Source organism: Physeter macrocephalus, unplaced genomic scaffold, assembly GCF_002837175.3.
Source record: "Physeter macrocephalus isolate SW-GA unplaced genomic scaffold, ASM283717v5 random_1584, whole genome shotgun sequence".
NCBI lineage: Eukaryota > Metazoa > Chordata > Mammalia > Artiodactyla > Physeteridae > Physeter > Physeter macrocephalus.
This window is the reverse complement of record NW_021146771.1, coordinates 9,267-25,000: the sequence shown is the minus strand read 5'-3', so window position 1 is coordinate 25,000 and position 15,734 is coordinate 9,267. Positions and strand designations below refer to the sequence as shown.

Below are 15,734 nucleotides of genomic sequence, written 5' to 3'. Positions count from 1 at the left end.
GGGTGGAGAGAGGCTCCAGCCAGGACGCCCGCCAGCAAGCTCTGGGAAGGGGGAGCACCACAAGGCTCTGCACAGTCAGTGTGACGCCCGCCCCGTCGGGTCCCCCACCCCACTGCCCTGCTCACTGTCACTGTGCTGACCAAGTCCAGGGGAGAAAGGACAGCACGCAGCTCCTTGGCTTTCCTAGGCGCAGGCACTTGAGCGGGAGGCCGCAGGCGCGGGGCGCTGTCACTGACGCTCCAGTTAATGTGCACGTGTTCAGGAAATGAGTTCCCTTCATAAAATTAAAAACATCTACATGTATATGTGTCTCTCAATAATCACTCTGCTATAAATACTATTAGTTTGCACTTAATTTGGAAACTGTAAAAATCCTAGGCATTTCTCACTACTAGATAAATGCTCACTTCATAAGTACTAATTTCAGATATGAAACCTAATGTGTTTACCGTACTATGGATTAACGATAGACCGATAGGAAATACTCTGTTCACAGTACACGTATAAAGCTTCATATTATCGCATATTAAAAACATGAACCTCAAAGCAGCTTATAGCAACTCGGAACGTCTGCCTAAACTCTTCCGTCTACAAAGTGCTTCTCGGGATGTGAACTCCCAGGATCCGGTCACAGTGGCGTCAGAACCACAAACCCCGCAGAGTCACCCTGCCTGCCGAGCCCCACAGGGCCTTCAGGGTCTGTGAGGAGAGTACGAGACCGTGGGTGGTCTGTTTGGGGCTGGGGTCCCGACGTCGGTGGCACCAGGAGGCGGGCGACAAGGCAGCCGTCACCAGGGCAGGGGCTGGCCCGCGCAGTAGGGGCACTCGGGTGCGCTGGCCGCACACGGCTCGCAGAGCACACGATGCTGGCAGGGCCGCAGGACAGCGCCGCGGGCCCGCTCCCCGCACACCCCGCACTGCTTCGCTCGCAGCTGGAAGATCACCTGCGGGGGAGACGCAGTCAGGGGGTACCCCACCCCCACCCAGGCCGGGCCCAGGGTCAGGGTGGGATGAACTCCCCTGCTGGGGGCCACCCAGGAACGAAAAGATGGGGTGGGAGAGGCTTCACCACGAGACCCTTGGGTGGGGTTGGGCTCCCGGGGCCAGAGCCACCACGTGGTGTGGGAAGGGTAGCTAGGCAGGCGGCCACACGGAGGGGCCGGGTCAGGATGGACCCCGACTTGGGACCCAGCCCCGGCCGACAGCAGCCAAAACCTGGATGATAGCACCTTGGAGACGGATGAGAGGTATGCATCCCAGCGGCCTGGGCTGTGAGCCGGGGAGGGGACGGTGTGTTGAGAGGCAGGGCTGTGGAGCCTTCCCATTGCCCCAGGTTCTAACAAAATGCCCGGGTGTGGAAGGATTTTCCCACTAAGCTGAGGGCAGCGGCTTTCAAGCTACACCAGGCAAGGGGGTGACCAGGGACCCTGGAGGGCAACCCAGGGAGGTGCCCCAGACAACACCAGAGCTCCAGCCACGTGAGGCGATGTGGCCCCTGTCCACGAGGGCACGGCCGCCAAGAGGAGGTGAGGTGGGAGTGGACGGAAGCTGCTTGGCCAGCTCCCCACCACCTCCATGCACCCCCTCCAGTGCCTTGAAAACGAGACCTGGACTCACCCCATCCACTGCTTCCAAATCGAGGCGCAGCTGACTCTGCAGCGAATGCAGCTTCGGCAGGGGGATGGCGCCGATGTCACCACAGCCGCGCAGCCCGGGGAGCACGGAGGCCAAGCCCCGGCCCTCCAGCTCCTCCTGCAGCCGTCGGAACTGGGCCTCCACCTCCTCCTTCTTCTGCAGCGCCAGCTGCCGGGCGCTGTCGGCCGCGAGCGCCCGCTCCTTGGCCTCCTTGGCCTCCCGCTGCCACGCGTCACAGGCCTGAAACCCAGGGGCTGCAGTGACGGGGCCGGCAGCCGCCACACCCGCCTGTGTCACCTGTGCGGCGGCCCCTTCCCAGGCTCACCTGCTTCACCTGTTGCCAGGATTCCTCCCACTGCCGGATCTTCCTCTTGGCCTCGTCCAGCTGCCGCCTGACCCGGGCCAGCTCGGCACTGTTTGGACTCGTGCCTGAAGGGGCCGTGGGGCCAGCATTCAGGATGGGGGACGGGCTGGGAGAGAAGCTGCCAGAGACAAAGTCCCAGATGCTGCCGGGGACGCCATTCAAGCCTGAGTGTGGAGGAGCCGGATGTCAGCCTGCTTGTGCTGGGACCTCACAAGCATCTCCCCGGCAAGCTCTGGGGACCCCGATCTCTCCACCAGAAAAGGAAACAAATCCGTTTCTGTGGCTGCATCCTGGGGGCAGCAGTGCTCAGATTCTCGTTCCAGAACCCTTTACGCACTTAGAATCTACAGGACCCCAAAGGGTTTTTGTTTGCCTGGGTGACATCCATTGACATACACGTGTCATTGGAAAGTAAAACAGATACTTTAAAATATCAACTCTTTTAAAACAAAACAGATCGAATAAGATAACATTTTTCAAGGAAAGAAATTTAAATCAAGTTTCCTGTTTTTGCAAATCCGTCTGGTTCTGCGCTTGGTCTCTGGTGATGTCACACCCCCGCAGCCTGCGGTGAGTGAGGCAGATCTCGCCGCGGTGCTGTCACGAGAGCGGCTCGGGGTCCCAAGCACACTGACACCCCCACAGAGGTTCAGGTGCAAACCCCAGGCCCCCTGCCCAGGGCACCTTCCGCCAAGCAGCAGACACGGGGACAGGATGGGCCACACTGTGGCTGCCTCCCGCACCTGGAGCCCCAAGAGCCCCGCTCACCGAAGGAGTTGTAGGACGGGGCTGGGGGGCCCAGCGCTCGGGGCTCCGACTTGAGGGCTGGCGGCTGCTGGGGGGGCGTCATGGCTGAGGAGACGAGCGGCCCCGACAGGGACTGTGAGAAGGAGCTGAGCGGGGAGGCGGACAGGGACGACGAGGACTGCAGGGACGGGGAGCGGGGCAGGCAGCCTGGGATGGCCACGGGCGCCGAGCCCCCCAGCGACCGCTGACCTGCGTGGGGCGGAGGGGCTGGGTTAGCGAGGGGCGGAGCGAGATCCTCTGCCCCAGGAATCCCCCAGCACCGCTCCGAGCTGATGGAGCAGGTGGACACCGGGGTGGGGGTGCTGGGGGGACCCCCACCCAGGGACACGTGGCTGCACCCCTCACTGCTCAGACACCCACCCACAAGGCCCTGCCCGGCCGACCTGTCCATGGGCATGGTGGTCCCAGTACTTTTTGGGCCCCCCAGAAATGGTTTCTTTTAATAATAGAAGAGGGATTTCCTGGGTGGTCCAGTGGTAAAGAATCTACCTTACAATGCAGGAGACGTGGGTTGGATCCCTGGTCAGGGGACTAAGATCCCACATGCCTCAGGGCAACTAAGCCCTCGCGCCACAATTACTGAGCCCGGGTGCCTCAACTAGAGAGCCTCCGTGCTGCAAACTACAGAGCCCATGCACCACAACTAGAGAGAGAAAACCCACACGCCACAACTAGAGAAAAGCCTGTGCGCCGCAACGAAATATCCCGCATGCCTCAACTAAGACCCGACACAGCCAAAAATAAATTAATTGAATAAATAATAAATAAATCTTTAAAAAAATAACAGAAGAAAAAAGATAAACTTTTAGGTCAAACAGAATGATTCAGTATCTAATGTTAACACATTTGTCTTCATGCCAATGCAGTGGTTAAACATCTCAGAAGGGCCACGAAGCCCTGACCCCCACCTCTGCAGGGACCTCAGGGTTGGGGGGGCAGGGAGGGAGACAGGACCCCTCCCACCTTAGAGCCACAACAGAAGGCCCTGGAAAGCACCGGGTTCAGGCACTACCTGTGGGTCCGAGGTCACGGCTGTCGTGCTCCTCCAGGTCCTTATCTGGGGGCACGAGGCTGATGTCGCCGAGGTGAAGGTCTAAAGAGGATCCTGCAGAACAGAACCGGCGTCATCGTGGGGGAAAGCCAGGCTCTCGTGGCGGAGGGGACCCATCTGGGCTTGGGGCCAATCTACTAGCCTCAGCAACACAGCCCTCATCTCACTGACTCAACTTCTAATCATTTGGTAAAATCTGACCAAATAAACATGCTTGACTAGTAAAGAAAATTCTGGGACAGCGACATCCAGGGGAAAGCGGCTCACAGACAACTCAGGTGGCACCTGCGCTGACCTCCTCACCCGGGTCACAGCAGAGACCCACATCCGTTCTCCCCTGGGGCACTGAGCTGGGTGTTCTGCTGCGGCCCTCGGTGCCCCCCAGGCCTGTCTGTTAAAGGGACAGGGGAATGGAACATGGCCCTCTCGGCGCTGACCCCACTTGACACTCCCTCCTGGGGTCCTGTACCCTGGGGACCTGACACCAAGCAGGAAGCTGTCTTGGGTGGCCGAGGTCAGGCCTGCCAACCCCCAAAGTTCCCACGGCCCCACAGGGTCGACTCAGGGAAGCTGTGGCCTGGGAACCGAGGGGAGGGGCTGCAGGAGCTCCTGGGACACAGCGTGGGGCCAGAGAGACCTCCCCAGCACAAAGTCACAGGCAGGTCCGCAGCAAACCGTGGTGACATCGAAGGCACAGCACACAGGAGCTCTGCCACCTCAGAACCTTTCTCCCCAACCCTCCTCTGGGGTCTGCTCTCCCAAAGCACCCCTTCCAAGAGGCAGGTGGCCTCTCCTGTGTGGCCCAGTCCCGTGCCCCCTGCTGGCTGCAGGGCCCCTCAGTGCCCCATCCCCATGAAGCCTGGTCAGATGCACCAAGTCCCATTTCAAGAGGCCACAAAGGCACTCAATGCCCCCAGCCCAGGGGTGGACCACGGGGACCCTCATCAGAACTGCCTGCTCTGGGTCAGCCTCCCACCTCTGCCCCGCCCCCAGCTGCCTGGTGCCAAGTGTCAGAGTCCCTGGACAGCGTCCAACACAACGAGCAGCATCAAGTCAGACCCACCCCAGAGAGGAGGAAGCTCAGCTCTTACCACGCCCCCCACCCCCTGGGGCTCAGCCAGACCCCCAGGAGCAGAGGAAGGAGGAGCCGGGAGGCTGGGGTGGCCGCATTTGATCCAAGAGTCAAGAGGGCAAGGTGGGGACTTCCCTGGTGGCGCAGTGGTTAAGAATCCGCCTGCCAATGCAGGGGACACGGGTTCAATCCCTGGTCCAGGAAGATCCCATATGCCGCGGAGCAACTAAGCCTATGCACCACAACTACTGAGCCTGCGCTCTAGAGCCCGTGAGCCACAACTACTGAAGCCTGCACGCCACAACTACTGAAGCCCATGTGCCTAGAGTCCATGCTCTGCAACAAGAGAAGCCCCCGCTCGCCACAACTAGAGAAAGTCCATGGCAGCAACGAAGACCCAACACAGCCAAAAATAAATAAATAAACAAATAAATTTATTTTTAAAAAAAAAAAGCAAGGGGATGAGACTGTGGCTCTGGAACAGAGAGACCCACGCCCAGGGAGGGGGCTGCTGCCTTTCAAATGAAAGACCCTCTACCACACTCGGGGAAAAACAGGGCAGGAGACGTGTGACTTCTGAGGAGTCGGGAGCCAGACACATGCAGAGCAGACTTGGGGTCCAGCCCAATGGACAGCCCCATCCCTTCCTTGCCTGGCCCCCATGGGGACCACTGAGCCAACCACGGGGAGGGCTCCCACCCGATGCCAGCGCTTAGCGGCCCACTGGGGTCCCAGCGCAGCTTCTGCCCCAGGGCGAGGCTGCCATGCGCACCTGGGAAGGCGGACGAGGGGGCCCCGCGTCTGTTTCCTTCCCTGTTTCATCCCCGCCACCTGAAGACACGACCTGGTCCTGGCCCCACTGGCAACGACAGCCAGGAGCACGGAATGGGGCACAGTCTCCCTCAGCCCAGAGGGATCCCCCGACTGTACCGCACTGCAGGAAGAACTATTTGAAGGGCTGGTGAACACACAGGGTGGCAACCGGGCCAGGGCCCCTGGAGTTTCCTCCTCTGCTCTGGGGTGTGAGGAGGCCAAAGGGGCTGAGCCTGTGACACCGGACGCTGTGGACATCGATGCAGGCCCTGGGCTGGCAGCACCCCAAGCTCCTCAGTCCTGGGGGAGCGGCAGGAAGACGTGAAGCGCTGCTCACAGCGCTGTCCCAACTGTGACAATAGCGCCTGCACAGCTGGACCAGCCCCACCAACAGTTTCATGTGACGCACCCGATGACCACATCCAAGGATAGAGGTGACTGAAAGGTGGCCTGATGCAAAAGTGGTGACAGGAAGAAAAGACCGACCCGAGCCCCTCAGGGAGACAGCAGGGCTGGGACCGTGGGGGCAGCACCCACCTCTGGCCTGCACAGTCCCCCTTTCCTCCTGGGGGCTCCACTCCCCTCTGTGGGCGCCCCCTCCCAGCCCTGCTTCTCAACGCTTCTTTGCAGCAAGTGCCTTCTGCTCCCCAGGAAGCCTCCTCCCGACATCTAGAAGCACGCAGGGCCATTCGTGTCCAGGAGCCGCCAAAACCAAGCACCATACACCAGGCGGCCTCAAGCAACACAATTCCACTCATGCAAATCCACTCTGGGGCCAGAGGCTGAGGTCAAGGTGCACAGGGCTGGGCTCCCTCTGAGGCTCCAGGGACCCTCCCTCCTGCCTCTTCTGCTGTTAATCCTTGGCGTTCCTTGGCTTGTGGACACACCAGCCCCACCTCTGCCTCTGTCCTCATGTGGTCTTCCCTCCCCTGTGTTTGTGTCCAAATTTCCTTCTTATAAGGACACCGGTCATATCAACTTAGGGCCCATCCTAATGGCCTCATTTTACCTTAATTACATCTGCAGAGACTTGTTTCTTTTTTTTTGGCAGCACCGCACAGCTTGCAGGATCTTAGTTCCCCAACCAGGGATTGAACCCAGGCCCGTGGCAGTGAAAGCGTGGAGTCCTAACCACTGGACCACCAGGGAATTCCCTGCAAAGACTTGTTTCTAAACAAGGTCACATTCCCAGGTACAGGGACAGGGAGTTTAGGGCGGAGGTATATCTTTTGGGGAGCACATAATTTAACTCACAACAATCGAGACCACCTGGAAACACCCCCCCGACACACACCGACCTGTCCTCTCCAGGCCGTGCTGTGGTGCTCAAACGGGTGCCTCCTGAAGACCTAGGGGCCCAGACCTGTCAGGACCCCTCCACAGACAGACCTGTCTCCTGTTCATGTGAACTCTGCACAGAGGTTACAGCCTCTGGCTCCCACCTGCTCCCCAGGACATGACCACAGGCCCTGCAGCCTCTCACCCAAATCCACCCCTAGTCGGGTGACCCCCTCCTTCTTGCTGTCCCCAGTTTCCAGCTCACTCTTTAAACTGTCGCCCCAGCCTCGCCTTCTAGCCCTGTACCCCCAAACCCCTCCGGTCAAAGGCGGCCCTGTCCCTCTTCCCTCCCCTGCCTGGGGCCACCTCCTGGCCCTCCCACCCTCCATGGGAGCCCGGCAGCCCCTCCTGTGCCTGGTCCACACCCGGACACAGGTGACTTCTGCAGTGCTCACCTGCAGACGTCCCAGCCGTCCCCCAGCACAGCCACACTGCCTCCTCCTAGCAGGAGTGGCCCCACTGCAGCACTGGCTCCTTATCAAACCGCACACAGGTGCCTCCTTTGAGCTGGTGCACCTGGGCCCACATGCTAAGCAGAAGCCCAGCGGAGCCCTCAACTCCTCATTCCCTGACCCACACCAGTTAGGGCTCCCAGCTCTAGCCATCTCTGCAGGCTGCCCCCTCACCCCGACCTGCTCTGTCCCAGGAGTAACCTTTCTGTGATGCCAACCCCTTCATGTCCTGAGTCCTGCCTCCCAGAAAGGATGTACCCCTCGGCGAGCCAGTCCACACTTCCCCAGCAGGACCCTTTCCCACCTTGCCCCTCCCCACCCCAGCAATGGCTCCTCCTTTGTCTTTAAGCCATGACACTGCTGTGGGCTACAGCCTGCCACAGCTTCCATTAGCCCCATTAGTCCTGAGAAAACTCCTGCCCAGCCTCTAAAACCCTTCTCAGAATCACCCCCTGCTCCATCCCTGCATGTCACCTGGACTGTGCGGTCCAGCCCAGGCCTGGACCACTGCTGGCCGATGTGCAGACTCACCCACTGACAGCAAGCACCCTGACCCGCCCACCGCACTCCTGGCCTGCCACCACCACCCACGCTCCCTGTGCTGGCCTGGCACATCTGCTCTGCCTGGGGTCCTGAGCTCCTGTCCTGGACATGCTGGTCAGGAGGACCTGACAACATGGACTTAGCCCTTCGCACCTGGAGTGGTGGGATCAGGTTAGGGGTGGTCTGCCTCAAAGCTGGCAGAGTTCCAGAAACATTTTTTGAATAACAAAGGCACATAAAATGAAGGAAGGGATGGACGGATGGATGGAAATAAACTGAGTGCAGGAGTCTTTTCTCATCTTGAAGTGATTTATCTCATCCCACTCCCCCACCCCCACCCAATGACTCAGCATAAAGGGGCACCCCTGTTGCCCTGCCCCGCTCAGGTGCAGGCAGGGCACAACAGGGGCCAACTCTCACCTGACAAACCACAGCCTGTGTTGCGGAGGCGGGGGTTGGGGGGGGTGGCGGCGGTCACTGGCGCTCCCAGGAGGTGTCCTGGCCCACTTTTTCACCAGCACTATGTCTCTTATCCTATTACACACCCCACTGTTCCCTGAGATCAGACCCAGGTCTTCTGAGATGTTCTCTTAAAGGAAGAACTGACTTAAGCCTCAAAATCTATGTGAACCCAGTTAGGTAAACTGTGCCATGTGACCCGGAGCCCGCCTTGCCAAAGTACCAGTAACCGCCCCGATGTTAACGAGCAATTAGCTGAAAGATGCTGAGTAATGGCCCTGGCAAAGCTCGGTTCCCGACGTGACACAGCACATTCAAGAGGTGCCCAGGTCCCCGGGACCATGGGACACACGGGAACAATGCACACAGTCAGTGCTCGAATTAGAGGTCAGAATCGGGAAACCCTGACATGGGGGTGCTCCACTGCACCCACGGGGAGGGGGCAGGATGCCCCCTGGCGGGCTGTCCTTCCCCTAACTAGAGGATGGAGAAACACCTGGCAAACCCGCTCACTGCTGGTCTGAGTTTCCGACAGTGCAGGCGGCGATTCGATTCGCAGCAGGACAAGGCAGGAACCCCGTCCTCATCGCGGAGCGAGAGACCCACCTCCGCTAGGCGATGCAGGCTTCCCTGGAGAAGCCCGTGGCTGGCGCCCACGCAGGGAAGCAGCGGGCGCCTCTGCAGAGCAGGTTCCTAAAGGGGGGATGTTTGTATTCGCCTCATTCCGCAACCCCGAAGATCTTGGTACCAACCCCTGGCTGTCACACCTGGCCCGGGGCGCGGGTACCGCAGACCGGTAAGAGGAGCACCGGGAGGGGAGGGGAAAGATCGGGGGGAGGGGAGGAGGGGGAGACGCACCTCACATGGGAGCGGATTTGGCCCACCTGGAGGGACGGGAGTTGGCCCACCTGGGGAGAAGGGAAGGCGCACTGGGGCGGAGGAAGGCGCACCTAGCACAGGGAGTTGGCGCACCGCTCTATCTGCAGCTCCGGGTAACGACGACCCGCACCCTGACGACGCGGGACTGACGATGCTGACTCACCGTCCCGGCGTCCGGCGCCCCGCGCTGCTGCCGCCGCCACCGCCGCCGATTCAAACACGGCCAGCGCCCCGCCCGGCTCGCGCCGGCCCCGCCCCTGGTGACGCAAATGTTATAACGCCCCGCCCCCGACTTCCCCCGCCCCGGTGACGCAAGCCTCGGGATGCCCCCGCCCCCGACATACTCCGCCCCACCCAGGTGACGCAAGCCTTAGGCTGCCCCGCCTCTGGCCCCGCCCCGTCGCACCTGGCTGGCGCTGTGCGGGCTGGTGAGAGTGTTCGGGCGCCGCGGCTCCCTGTCCTCGGATCCCCGCGTCTCCAAGGCCCGGTGTATGGGCCCCCGGCGGGGCATGCCACCTCCTCTACCAGCACCTGCCCCTCCCGGAGCTGCGAGGCGGCGTGCCGGGACCCCAGACCCAGGTTGTGCGAAAACCATCGCCGGGCCGGGCTGCTTTGTTCAGGTTAAAGTGGCGTCTCCGCGGCAAGTCCCGAGCCCTGCCGCCGGCCGGTTGCTCCTACCCTGCCCACCTGCCGCGGCTCAGGACGGACCCCACTCAGGTAAAACACGCTCAACCCAACGCTATGCGGGTCAGGAGGAACAGGCTGTGACCCTGCCCTCGGAGGTCACTTAGAGTCAGCTGCCCACAGTCCTGAGGTCCCTCCACAGTCGATCTAGTCTTTCCACCCTTTGCCAGCCACCCGGCAATGAACTCCGGAGGTTCCCGCCTGTTCATATGAAGTGGAAGGCAAAAGAAAGGAACCTGCCCAGTGGCCCTGAAATGATTCCACTGAATCCATTAAACACAGAAAATCTGGAACCGGCATCTGTTTATTTCAGAGTTTACCCCTTCTATTCATGCAGTGCATTAGTAAGGATACAACCTGAATGAAACTACATGGAAAAACAATCCAGTCTACACCTGTTAGCTCCAAAGCGGGTGGAGTGTGCACTCTGGGTCCTGGGTCCCAATAGCAGAAAGGCCAGCTAGGGCCCTCCACCTGGGACCAGAGGGCAGTTCTGAGGATTCCGTTACTTCCCAAAACTGGCTAGCATTATTGGTGTAGCCAGGTGCACCCAGATGTGGCCTGAGAGGGCCAGGTGACCTGTATGGCCCTGGCAGGCACCATCTCGCCCTCCAGCTCCACTCTTCCCTTAGCTTTCACGACAGCCCCAACCTGGGCTCTGCGCCTCCATCCAGCTGCCAGACAGGTCCCCCGGGTCCAATCACACCAGTCATCAATCCACAAACCCTCAAGGACTCCCAGCGGCCAAGGACCCCTCTGCAGCCGGTAGCCTGCCCATGCCTTGTGACCTCATCCCCGCTCCTCATTCTTGTCACCGTCCCCCATCTTCAGGTGCCCTCACCACCCCTCACAACCCCCATTTCATTTCTCTGAAGCCTCCTGTTCTTGGTGGTCTCAGGCTGGGTGGCAGTGCCCGCCCTGCCTTGCCCTGTGGGGCCCGTCCAGCTGCCCCGCCTGAGGGCTCCTCATCCCCTCTGCAGCCCAAGGCCCCCAGCAAGGCAGGCATTTCCTCGACCACGGGCAACACAGCCAAAGTGGCAGGTGACCGAAAACGCTCTTCTACAAACTGAGCATGAGCATACACCATGCACACTGGAAGGCGTTAAGGGAAGTGCAAAGAGGCATCAGGGAGATGGGAGCAGAGCCCCGGACTTACCTGGGACCGCCTCGACGGCGCTGCCAGTGGGGTCAAGAGGGTGGGCACGAGCTGAGACAGTGGGCAGAGCGGTGGGCGAGGAGCCGCCTGAGCCAGTGCTGGATGCCAGGCTGGATGCGAGGCTGGAACTCACGCTGGGAGCGAGGGGGTGACCCACCGCCAACACCGCCAGGTGGCTCTGTGCAAAGACATAACAAGATGAGCCAGCGCCCTGCTCGGGGACAGCAATGTGATGGCAGCCAGTGACAGAGAATGACAGAATCGAGACGGATGGGCTGGCCCACTTTTATCCCCAAAACAAAACAAAGTCGACTACTTTTCCAGAGATTCTAGAGGGGCTTTAAACATCTGGTTAGTTACAATAACTGTGACAGCAGAATCATGAGCTGTCGATCACCCAGGGACGGGAACAAATGTATCCAGGGAGTGTCCCATCCTAATGATGATAACAAGAATCATGATAATAATGATTCAGAGAAGGACGTTCACAAGCAGATGCGGCAGCCTAAAAGCAACCCACCACAGACTTGAGCGTACAGCCAGCACTGCTTCTGAAGACGGCGATAAAATAATCCTGTGAGGGGCTTCCCTGGTGGCGCAGTGGTTAAGAATCTGCCTGCCAATGCAGGGGACACGGGTTCGAGCCCTGGTCCGGGAAGATCCCACATGCCACGGAGCAACTAAGCCCGTGCGCCACAACTACTGAGCCTGAGCTCTAGAGCCCACGTGCCACAACTACTAAAGCCGCGTGCCTAGAGCCCGTGCTCCACAACAAGAGAAGCCACTGCAATGAGAAGCCTGCGCACCACAACAAAGAGTAGCCTCCGCTCACCGCGACTAGAGAAAGCCCGCGTGCAGCAACGAAGACCCAGAGCAGCCAAAAATAAATAAATAAAATTTATTTTTAAAAATAATAATCCTATGACCTAGTTACCCAACAAAAGAAAGACTGGGGCAATTCACATTATCTTTATTTGATAGATTAAAAGAATTGGCACTATTTTGGATGAATAGCCAGCAACGTGGAGGGCACTGTGCACAGAAAAGGATGTGATAAAAATGAACCAGCACAGACCTACGAAGTCAGACCTCAGGGCTTTCCACACTGTACACAGTCATTGTCTGGGTGCACACTCAGAGGTTGCTAGGAAATCAGGAGTCAGAAGCTATACTAAAGTGAAATGGTACGTCGTCTGGGTTTTGCCTCAAAATAATATAGGAAAAGTTAACCGTGGTGGGGGGAGGGAAGGGGTGCCATAAGACCAAGTGCAGGAGGTGGGGTTCCTAGTGAAATTCTCATAATAAAAAGGAAAGTCACTGAACAGTGTGTAAGAGACCAATCTGGCACAGAATAGCTTCTCCGAGCAAGTGTTCCCAGCCCTGAGGCCTCCTTCTTGGAGTTCACGGTCTACCCCCAGCAACTGGTTTTGCTCAAGAGAGGCCCCAGGTGACAACCCGTAGCTCCATGACTGCAGAGACCCTGGGACTGATCGCCATTGTATGCTTGAGACTAAAACTTTAAAATAGTAACTCAAACTACAGAAGTCTGGAGAGCAACGTCCCCCAGCTCTCCCTGGGCTTCAGCTCAGAGGTGGGCCCACCTGCCCATCCACAACCCGGCTTTCCATCACTCCAGCCGTGGGAGGTGTGACCACAGGCCTTCCTCCTCTCTCCCGCTGCAGCCACTGCCCCGTCCCCGGGCGAGGCAGGAATGACAGGAACCTACCCATGGCACTGCAGACACCCCATGTTAAACCCCACGCATGGAGCCTGGCTGGGAGCTGCTGTGACTTCACCCACCCAAAAAATTCATACTGCAGGAGCATGTGCCCCCTTGAAGACATCAGGTGACACTTTGTCCTGAAAATCGATGACAACATCCTGGTTGGTCCTTTCCCTGAGGCCACCTACGGTGGTTACAGATGTACCAGGATGGGTGGAGAGTGGGGTCTCTGTCACCAGGGGGGCCAGACGTGACACAGCAAAATGGGGGGGCCGTGCCCCTCCTTACGCCAGCTTTGTCTGCACAGTTTCTCTTTTTTCATGGTAAAATACACATAACATAGCATTGACCATCTTACCACTGTTAAGCGTACAATCCAGCAGCATTAAATACATTGAGAGCTGTGCAGCCATCACTACCATCATCTCCAGAACTTTCTCATCTTCCCAGACTGAAACTCTGTCCTATTAAACACTAACTCCCCACCCTCCCTGAGCCCCTGACACCTACCCTTCTGTTCTCTGTCTCTATGAATTTGACAGCTGCAGGGACCTCATATAAGTGGGATCATACAGGATCCCACTGTATGGGGTGGGGGGCATCCCACTGTATGGCCGCTCCTCGCAGCATGTAGAATCTTGGTTCCCCAACCAGGGATCGAACTCTCACCCCCTGCAGTGGAAGTGAGGAGTCTTAGCCACTGGACCGCCAGGGAAGTCCCAGGATTTGTCCTCTGTGTCCAGCTTATTTCACTGAGTATAATGTCTTTGCTGTGGACTGAATGTCTGTGTCCCCCCAAAATCCGAATGTTCAAGCCCTAACCTCCAATGTGACTGTATCTAGAGATAGGGCCTTTAAGGTGACAGGTTAAATAAGGTCATAAGAGGGGGTTCTGATCCCATAGATCTGGTGTCCTTATAAGAGGGACTCCAGGGATTCACAGGCACAGAGGAAAGGATGTGCAGGCACACAGCAAGATGCCAGCCATCTGCACCACACCTGCCTACACTTTGATCTTGGATGTCCAGCCTCCAGAACTGTGAGAAAATAAATTTCTGGTATGTTAGCCAGCCAGTCTAGTGTTTTGTTATGGCAGCCTGAGCTAACACAGTCTTCAGGGTTGATCCATGTTGTAGCATGTGATGGGATTTCCTTCCTTTTTATGGCTGAATAATATTCCACTGTATGGACCACATTATGCTCATCTATTCATCCGCCAATGGGCACTTGGGTTGCTCACACCTTCTGGCTTCATGAATAATGCTGCTGTGAAAATGGGTGTACAAATACCTCTTCAAGACACTGCTTGCGATTCATTTGGGTACATACCCAGAAATGGGATTGCTGGATCATAAGGTAATTCTATTTTTAATTTTTCAAGGAAACACCATACTGTTTTCCACAGCGGCTGCACCATTTTACATTCTTACCAGCAATGCAAAAAAGCTTCAATTTCTCTGCATCATTGTCAACACCTGTTATTCTTTGTTTTGCTTTTTTAATAGCAGCTGTCCCCTAATGGGCGTGAAGTGGTACCTCATGGTGGTTTTGGTTTGCGTGTTCCTAAAGACCACTGGTATTGAGCATCTTTTCATGTGCTTGTGGGCTATTTGTGTATCTTCTTTGGAGAAATGTCTACTCAAGTCCTTTGCCCATTTGTTAATCAGGTTGCTTGTTTTGTTGATGTTGAGTTGTAGGAGTTCTTTTTATGTTCTGAATATTAACCCCTTATCAGATAAATAATTTGCAGATATTTTTCCCATTCCATGAGCTGTCTTTTCACTCTGTTTGTTGACAGTGTCCTTTGATGCACAAAAGTTTTTAATTTCAATGAAGTCTCATTTATCTATTTTCTCTTCTGTTGCCTGTGCTTTTGGTGTCACATCCATGAAATTGTTGCCAATCCCAAAGTCAGGAAGCTTTCCCATCTGCCTGTTTTTGAGTAGCAGAGACACACTACTGTGCTAGGGGAAGCTTGGGGTGACCTGGGGACTCATCAGACTGACAACTTGGAAAGCCCGCCTGTTCACTGAGAACTGAGTCCCCCAATTGCACTGCTCTCACGGGGTGACACCACTGGCTGCCTCTCAGGGTGGGACAGAGTGAGTCCTGGAGGGCTGGGGTGTGCGCACCGTGGACACTGGCTCCATGGTCTCGGAGCCTGGACTCTGCAGCGATGGGCAGCCACAGCACGGAGCTGCTTTCCTCGGCAGGAACCACCAAGTGCCGCCCGGCAAGCAGGGGGTGTCTAAGGAAGGGGCCCCCTGGGAAGGAAGACGGACACTGGGGAGTGGGCCGGGCTAACCAGCTAACTGAACCGCCTCAGTTTATCAAGGAAAACACCACACGCCCTGTGCTCCCCACTCTGACCCAATGATCGAAGCCCCAGAAATGAGCTGCTGCTGAGGCCCAGGGACACGGGGTCCTGCGGCCACCTCAGAGGAGATGGGAGGTCCCAGGGACAGGTGGCCAGCATTCTCCTCCAGCCAGAGCGGACGGCGCCTACATGCAGGGAAGGGGTCCCCAGAGCAGCAGCTGAGCACCGTTCACCCGAGAGAGCCACCAGGCTGGCCTCACAGTCACGGCGTCCACTGGGCATTCCAGCCGACCCTTCAAACAGAGCGGGAACCTCGGGGGTCCCAGGGGAAATGCCGGGACCAGCTAACCTGGCCTAGGGGCCCTCTGGCTTTCCAACTGGGCCTGGCTTTAGGACAGGATGGAGGGGATCTCTGGGTGCAGGTGAGTGCTGGCTGGTGGA

At 57.8% G+C, this 15,734-nt stretch overlaps 1 protein-coding gene across 3 annotated transcripts; it reads right to left on the bottom strand.

Moving 5' to 3' along the window:
* Positions 1–181: 181 nt before the first annotated feature.
* On the bottom strand, positions 182–9,632 carry LOC102983778 (unk like zinc finger). Of its 3 annotated transcripts, none has more exons than XM_028487039.2 (6): positions 9,577–9,632; positions 3,819–3,911; positions 2,768–2,995; positions 1,961–2,163; positions 1,618–1,875; positions 182–944 (listed from the first exon to the last, which is right to left on the bottom strand). In XM_028487039.2, the coding sequence occupies exons 3-6, from the start codon at positions 2,847–2,849 to the stop codon at positions 789–791; spliced, it is 699 nt and encodes a 232-aa protein (XP_028342840.1). In that variant the 5' UTR covers positions 2,850–2,995; positions 3,819–3,911; positions 9,577–9,632; the 3' UTR covers positions 182–788. The 3 variants fall into 3 exon arrangements, with proteins under 3 accessions (XP_028342840.1, XP_028342839.1, XP_054939537.1); XM_028487038.1 differs by lacking the exon at positions 9,577–9,632 and adding an exon at positions 9,443–9,558; XM_055083562.1 differs by lacking the exons at positions 3,819–3,911; positions 9,577–9,632 and having other exon boundaries at positions 2,768–3,272.
* Positions 9,633–15,734: the final 6,102 nt, after the last annotated feature.